This window comes from Gossypium hirsutum, chromosome A01 (genome assembly GCF_007990345.1).
Source record: "Gossypium hirsutum isolate 1008001.06 chromosome A01, Gossypium_hirsutum_v2.1, whole genome shotgun sequence".
NCBI lineage: Eukaryota > Viridiplantae > Streptophyta > Magnoliopsida > Malvales > Malvaceae > Gossypium > Gossypium hirsutum.
Window position 1 is genome coordinate 88456601 of NC_053424.1, and position 7915 is coordinate 88464515.

Below are 7915 nucleotides of genomic sequence, written 5' to 3' on the forward strand. Positions count from 1 at the left end.
ACTTTCCTATGATATTTTTAAAAAATTATATAGAACTTCTAAATTAATTTTATTATTCTAAGTTACATCATAAAAATTAAAATTACATATAATTTAAATAAAAGGCATCTAACTATTAAAAAAATTATTTTGGCTCAACCCAAGTTAAGGGGATAGCACAAGTGATACTCAATTATTTAATTATCATTTTGTTTCCTTTTTCTCACATTTATTTATAAATATGGTCTTCAAACTTCTCTTAATTTTTTTTCAAACAAAAAGAATAAGAAAAAAAAATAATTTTTTTTTTCGGGGGTGGGGAGATAATTGCTAAAGAAAATTCCAAAGGAACCCATTTTTTGTTTGCGAGGGAAAGGCAAAACGGCGTTGATTTATTGAGTGGGGGAAGCAAAGATATTAGATTTGCACGCTATCCTCATCCATTACCACATTTCTTTCCTTTACTCAACAAAACATTGCCATTTGCCAATGCCACTCTCTCTCTCTCTCTCTCTCTCTAATCCCATTTCATTTTTTTGACTGAGGTTTCTCCTTCACAGTTACCAGGTTCCTTCTCTCATCTTCACTTGCCTTCCCTTTAAAGCTTTTGGGAATTTGGGTAAATTTTACAGGGTAAATAATGACAAGCTTTATATCGACTCACTGTTGTAATTGGTCGGTTGGAGTGTCGGAACACGTTTGCAGCAGCAGGGGAAGATTTCATAAGCCTCCAGGACTCAGATGTTGTGGTCCATATTTTCATCTCGGTGGGTTTAGTTTTTCCCGGGGTCAGGCTCAATGCTTTGCTGCTACTTCCTCTCAAAGTCGTGGGAGATGTGGTCCTATCTTTTCCGGCGCCGTCGATGATGGTGGCGCTGACTCGGGTGATGCTGAGGATGGGGATGGACAGAAAGAATCTTCACAAAGCGAAAACCAAGGAGTACGCTTCATCTTCTCTTTTTAATTAAATTAAATGAAAAACACTCCTTTTTGTTTATTGGGATGACGCCTTTGAGATGAACACAGACATGTTTCATTGAATTTGTATGTTGGGTCTCATTTAACTCTGTTTGTTGGGGGGTGTATTGTACTCTCAGTACATCAGTTATTGTCTCTGGTTGGGATTTGTCTCCCTACTCTGCCTGTTATTGCTCTCAACTTTTCTGAGAGTTGTGACTGCTTCACAGAATGTGAGCACTGCAGGAGTGTGTGAACAGGCGAAACCGTGCGATGCTAAAGAGTTGGCGCACACTTTGAGGAGCATGTATTAATAGAGTTTGCGTGGGTAGTGTTATCTTTTAATATTGGTTTATAAACAGTAAAAAGAAGTATTAATAGAGGTGGCAATTTGGTGAACCAGGTCAGCTTACGGGTTGTAACTTGTACGGTTACTTCCTTTGTGTCAAGGTCTGATTTCAGGCTGTTGGGTTCTTGATTTCGGTTGTTGAACATATTTGTTTCTGCTGGTTGGGTCAGGTAGCATCTGTATGTCTATTTTGATATGAATTTATTGGCTTCTTACCTTCTTGATTGGTAATTTTGTGGATTCTTGTTATATTCCTTTTTGGATTGTTCTTTGTGGACAAAGTTTCTTTCCAAGTTTTTCTTCTTACATTCAAGATCCTAATGCATTTTATGGTTATTTTCGTTTATACATTTCTCTTTTGTAATTGTCTCAGACAAACGGCGATATACTTCGGGAAAACCTTGAACGAATAGTTGGCACAGATGATTCCACCTTTAGTGGCTTAGACCTTGCAACTCTTATTAGGAACAAATATGGCAGGTCTTATGATGTTCAACTGATAAAGAAGGTACACGTTCCTAAATGAGAGGATGGCTTTATTAGATTACTTTTACTTTTTCTAATCCCTTTTCTGCATTGCATTTGAAACTATCTGCTGAAAATTAATTAGCTTCTCTAATGGGGTAAAAGAATGTCCTTTATAATGATTTATTTCAAGAGTCAAGCTTCAATGGATAATATGAAGTTCCAATGTCAGCTATGTGAAAAACTCTCTTAATTATAGGGATCCGGCAATGTATTTTTAAAAGCAATAGCAGATTAAACATTGATATGTTATTGAACATTTGTTTTTTTTCCTCTTTTTGTATATTGCTTAACTTGATATGATCTAGAATTACCAATGCTAGTTGGATCGAGTGGTATCCTTATGTAAGGTTTGGGGTTCAAGTGTTGTGGATAAAGAAAATAAATCTAGTAGTTTTACTCCCTGTTTAGGGATCTGACTCGGTTTGACTTTGGATTTAATCAGGGCCCAATATGTCTACTGGCCACCAGAGATTTTAGTCCAAAAAAAGACCATTATTTAGACTTTCTTATTACAGAATGCAATACGGCTAACTTGACACCAGTTTTGTATCTTTGAGAGCTAATTCTAAAGTTTCATTCAGTATAATGCTATTGCGATTGGGTTAACATTTTATGCAGATGCTATTTTGTGTTTGCTTGAGATTTTTATTCCATCACTTAAAAGAGTTAACCTTTTTGCTTACCTTAATTTAGGAGTTCATGGGAAGAAATCTCCTTGCACTGAATGTTATGTGGAAGTATATGGAGCAGGTATTTTTTTGAGCTACAGATTTGTGCCTTGGAAATACACTAATAGCTTTGTACTAGTGTACGGAGATGCGAGTAGCCTTGCCAGCATCTGTCTTTTTATTATTACATTATGTTCATGTTCTAAGTTCATCTTTCCCTTTTGTGTGAAGAGATCATTTCCCCTGACTGAAGAAGAATATCTCCTAAGGCTTGATGATGTGGCCAACACATTGAAATGTTGGGGAGCAGTCTCCCACATTCGAAACAGCTTGGCCAAGCTGAAAGAGCGGCCTCGAATAGGGAAGGTAAGGTCTTGGTTGGAGTCCAATGGATATTTCGATATGTGGTGCAGTTGGATTTACATCACCATTGGCATTCATTCATTCATATACTGATGGTTAGGTTGGTATTTTTTAATATTAATGAATGCTTGCAGGCAGTGAGCATATTTATTGACATGGACGAGACTGGAGGTCGTGCAAATGAATGGATTTACAAGTAGGCAAGATTGTTCTGCCGCCATTACAATACAACAGCATTATTATCATCATCAACTGATATGGATGGAGGATAATAACATCTATTTGCTGCACTCAGTCTCAACTCATACACGCATTATCCCATGCTTTTTCTTTATTTACTTCTCATCTACAAGAACTCATGTTATATATAAACAGGTAGTGTACTTAAAATATTACTCAAAACCCTAAATTTTGATATAGCTTAAAGCATCCAAGACATTTGGGAATATTTGGAACTTGTAATTGATCCAATTAATAAACAATTCATACAACAAATCCCTAAAGGATTTTTAAATTTCAATCACCATAATCTTCTACCCTCAGCATTTTTAGCTTTGATTAGTTTGTCAGGGTTGCTACAAAAGCTTAGATTTACAGATTGGAATCCTGAGTATGATATTTTCAATGTGCAAGTGAACAAAAGTGATGAATACCTGGAAACGGCATTTTAACAGAAGTTGGGATAAGCAAAAAACAGCTTTGTAGGTAGAGCAGATCAATCTGAATGGAAAAAATCTGATTTCTTTTAGGAGCACCAACTCCAGCAACAAAAATAGGGTACTTGGCCGGTTCTTCGAATATAGTTGGCTTGTTGCTCAGTTTCTGCAGCTTGTCTGTTTCGCTTGGCTTCTGCTTCTGCACGCTTCTCTTCTGCCTTGTGCCTTGCAGCGGCTAGTTTATTCATGAGCTTATCATGAGCACGCCCTCTCATCCTTTCAACCTCAACCTTAAAGCCATACCATACACAGTCAGTATATGAATTCATATCAACATATTAGCAATAGAATGTCGTCCCAGTATCTTCAGAATGTATGATGTAGCAACTGCAAATTACTCATAGACCACTAATTTTTTATAATGCTAGTCATGGATCTATATATGGAATATACGGGTTAAGAGGGCATTGAGGATAATCAATTGCCTAAGCTTAGGAACTTGGAAAATAGTGTGGCTGAGGTCAATCGGGTTATTTAATGCATAAGCCAAGCTTAGCTTGAGATTAAGCTAACAGAGGGTAACCCAGAAGAACTTGGGTACTTAACTGATTGGTCCACACAGCTTGCCTGTTTTTCAATCTTAATTGATATTCATAGTTTTGAACTTTGAATCCATATAATCACCCTCGAATATTCATTCAACTCTATGCCGCGGTTCTAATCACAAAAACCCTGAATCTCCAAGACCATATGGAGAAAGACCATGGATAGACAGTTGATTTTATTAACTTCAGGATTAGGCAATAGAGAAATGACCATGACACAAACAAATAAATAAAATGCTACATAATACCTCAATCTTCCTCATCTCAGCCTCAGTTTTTGCTTTTTGATGGTTCTCCCATGCTTGAATTTTCATTTCTTCACGTTTGAACCTGGATGAAAGTGCCTCATAACTTTACAATTCAAGTTGCGGATGAGTGTTAACTAAAAACCTACCAGTAAGGTTTAGGCAGATTTTTGTATATGAATAGTCTTGTCAATATTCCAAAAACATAAGAATTATTCCATAAAAATCCTACAATAAGTGCATCCATGGGAACTTATATCTTCTGTACATGTCCATGCACCGAGTGACAAGACATGACATCAATAGTTCCTACAGAGAAATTACTAGAAATAGTGCCTCATAACATTAATAATTCCTTCAGATACTGTTCTGTACATGTCCAGGCACCGAGTGACAAGACATAACATAAATAATTCCTTCAGATAAATTACCATACATAGGTTTTGTGGTTGGTGACAAATAGTATCGTTCTAAAGCTTGTCAAATCAACAGATCGATTTCATGCCAGTTTTCTCATTCAATACTAAGTTGTATGCTTAGGATCAACATTTCAGCTTCATAACAAAACCAAAAGCTTCAAAACAAAGAAAAAGGGATTGAAAAGGCATTGACAATTATTTAGAATGAAAATACCTGGCCATGTACTTGGCTTTCTCTGCTTCCTCCCATGCTGCTGCACGGGTTTCAATGACACTCTTAGATGGTTGTTCTGGTGCTACAATTTTCAGTGAAGTGGATGCATCCTTATCCTCTTCCTCTTTGCTAGCCCATGCTGCGATGTTTGTTTTACCCAACTGGGCCCCAAGAACCATAATTTCTCTCCTTGTTTTCATTTGGAGCTCCTTCTCTGACAAATCTCTGTTTAGATCTAAGTGGTCTTTACGTGAATTTTCTGGAGATGTAGAAAGTACAGCTCTGGTGGGAGTTGATGGCCTCGATGAATTTGGGCTCCGAATTGGTGTTGTTGACCGCACAGGAGTTCCATTCCTTGAAGGTTCTTGGCTAGCAATAGGAGTCATTTCAGTGCCCATATCTCTCATGGATACTGATCTAGCTGTTGAGGGAGGAGGAATAAACGTCGTAGCACTATGTATCGATATTGATGAATCATGCTGGCTAAGACTAACTGCAAATAAATCAACAATTAATTTCTTAATTAGTGCATTGCAAATTACTAAGGCAGCTTCATGTTAGACGCTTTTGATGCATAGAAGTTGAGTTGATTTTTTTAAATAAATTAAGGCATGCATACTGGCAGTTAAGTTTTAGCACTTCATTCAAACAGCAAAGCTGCAAGTTCACCATATCTGCTCTTTGTGTGAAAATTTCCAAGTTTATCAAAAGGGTCAGAGCTGAGATTATGTTCTTGCGGCAGAAAAACCAACTGCACATTTACTTGAAAGTATAAAAACTAACCACACAAAGTCGACTAAAGGGAAAATAATACCCCCAATACTATCAGTAACATGAAGGAACTTCCTTCTTATGCACGAAAGATTTAAATAGAAGGCTACCCTCAAATAATATCGGTTTCAATCAGCCAAAAATTAATCATACATTACTAATTGCAGTAAACTTCTAGTGCAAGACCAATAGCAATTATGCCTAATTGATGACAACACAAAATTTCTAAGTTTTAACATGATAAGTGCTCAATAGGGGCTAATTCTTTGATTAAAAGCATGAGTGGACATGATAATTATGAATATGAAGGCTAATTTTTCAACAGAACCGTGCAAATGTAACTAAGACTACTTCGAACATAAAATAAATTTAATCCTTACTAGCTGACTCAGCAACAGAGTTCTGGATCATTAGTACAGGCTTCCCATATGAATCCACAACTGGGTATGGATCACTCTCCCAATTAACAAACTTCTGCAGCCCATCATCCTTCTTAGCATGATTAGTATCAATCCGTTTTGTATCCGGTTCTTCGAAAGCAACCATCCTTTGATCTGGAACTTCAATGACCACCTTAGTAGACGATTGCCTCCCGTAACCAAAAGTACCTCCTTTTCTTGATCCCACCCCTTGCCCACCCTGCCCTGTCTTCGGCCGATTTGCAGTAGGGCTGGCTATCCATTTCTGAGCGTCATCCCATTTCGATGGAGCAGGCTTAGAAAACGGCCCAAGGGGAACCCTTTGCGGTGCTCGTTCAGTCTTCTGAAACTCAAAGATCGATGAGGACACACTCATGTTGTCATGCCCACTATCATAATCTAAACCAGGATGATCCTCAATGAACCGGTTTTGAGCAGTGCCTAAAGAATGATCCTTTGATCTTCGCTCGTTACCATTTTGCATAGCAACTGTAGAACTAGCTGTTGTAGAAGTGGAACATTCTGGAAGAACACTCACCACATCTACATCTTTGCAACTATCAGAGCCACTTTTCCCTGCAGAAAAAGAAATTAAACATAAAAATCAACAGTTTCCACACTCTTTCCATTCTCTTCAACTTTTCCTTTTTTCTTTCTTCTTTCTGAATCTATTCTCAAATATACATCAATAAAAGCAAAAAATAAGTAAATAAACAAATAAAATAAAGATACCTGAATCGTCATCAAGGTGAGAAAGTTCAGATCTTAAATCTATTGAAGATTCAACTTGTTCTTCTTCTTCTTCTTCTTGTTTTCTTTTCTTTTCTACTCCTAGGAGCATAGTCCGTAGCTTAGCAGGGGAAAATCCACCACCACCCTACGGATTTTCACAATTTTTTTTTTCTTTTGTTCAGTAATAAATGGATTTAAGCAACGGATCAGTAAAAGAAAATTTGAAAATGAAATCTCATCTTCCTCTATTTCTTGCTTGCTTTCTTACTTTCCCAAAAATAACAAAGGAACGGAGCATAGGGCGAAGAGAAAGGCATTAAGAAAAAAAATAAATAAAAAAAGAAAAGAGAGATTGCGAGAAGCATAAGTACCTGAGGCTTTTGGATTCTTTCGTAATCCATGAAAATGAAAACTGATTTACTTTCAATATTACACTCCGCAGATAAAACATAGAAACGGAAGCTAGAATCACTGAACTGGCAGCATCGCTATTATTATTATTACTACACCATGCTTGTTGCTTGAGAGCTGAAGAACTGTCCAGTAAGGGAATTGAAGTGATATGTCTCTCTTTCGCCCTATAAACTGACAAAATTACTAGAAATAAATAATCTCCTATTATTTAATAATTGTATGCTTTGAGTTTAAATTCGTGAACCTTGGATGCCATGGACAGATTCAGAGGAAGAAAAGTTACAAAAATGATTACTTCTTTAAAATATTTTTACCGGATAATGAGCCTTGGATACCCGTCTCTGACCAATATTTTTCTAAAGAAAATAGCTGTATAAAATTATATTTGGTCGAAGAAAAAACAAAAAAAACTAGATTTGAAAATATTATGGTTATAATAGTCAAATAAATTCCAATCAAATACTACATTCACCTAATGAATATTATAATTTATATTATACCATAATCTTTTAAAATATAGTACATTTGTTAAATAATTATTTATAATGAATAAGGATGAAATTAGAGAGTTAGGAAATAAAATAATAATATTTAGA

The 7915-nt window shown here is 36.3% G+C and overlaps 2 protein-coding genes across 2 annotated transcripts; one reads left to right on the forward strand and one right to left on the reverse strand.

Moving 5' to 3' along the window:
- Positions 1 to 251: 251 nt before the first annotated feature.
- On the forward strand, positions 252 to 3364 carry LOC107920094 (uncharacterized). The gene is made up of 5 exons (XM_016849615.2): positions 252 to 919; positions 1659 to 1793; positions 2507 to 2563; positions 2713 to 2847; positions 2979 to 3364. The coding sequence occupies exons 1-5, from the start codon at positions 620 to 622 to the stop codon at positions 3042 to 3044; spliced, it is 693 nt and encodes a 230-aa protein (XP_016705104.1). The 5' UTR covers positions 252 to 619; the 3' UTR covers positions 3045 to 3364.
- LOC107919274 (uncharacterized) lies at positions 3291 to 7661 on the reverse strand. The gene is made up of 6 exons (XM_041111822.1): positions 7277 to 7661; positions 6906 to 7050; positions 6135 to 6749; positions 4984 to 5476; positions 4354 to 4435; positions 3291 to 3790 (listed from the first exon to the last, which is right to left on the reverse strand). Exons 1-6 carry the CDS (start codon positions 7304 to 7306, stop codon positions 3590 to 3592), a joined length of 1566 nt encoding a protein of 521 aa, XP_040967756.1. The 5' UTR covers positions 7307 to 7661; the 3' UTR covers positions 3291 to 3589.
- Between the last annotated feature and the right edge of the window lie 254 nt (positions 7662 to 7915).

Coding starts and splice junctions, on each gene's coding strand:
- LOC107919274 (XM_041111822.1), bottom strand. CDS start 7,306: ATGGATTACGAAAGAATCCAAAAGCCTCAG. Junction 4,436..4,983: donor AAAGCCAAGTACATGGCCAG/GTATTTTCATTC, acceptor ACTTTCATCCAG/GTTCAAACGTGAAGAAATGA. Junction 3,791..4,353: donor CTGAGATGAGGAAGATTGAG/GTATTATGTAGC, acceptor TATGGCTTTAAG/GTTGAGGTTGAAAGGATGAG.
- LOC107920094 (XM_016849615.2), top strand. CDS start 620: ATGACAAGCTTTATATCGACTCACTGTTGTAATTGGTCGGTTGGAGTG. Junction 2,564..2,712: donor TGTGGAAGTATATGGAGCAG/GTATTTTTTTGA, acceptor TTTTGTGTGAAG/AGATCATTTCCCCTGACTGA. Junction 2,848..2,978: donor AGCGGCCTCGAATAGGGAAG/GTAAGGTCTTGG, acceptor GAATGCTTGCAG/GCAGTGAGCATATTTATTGA.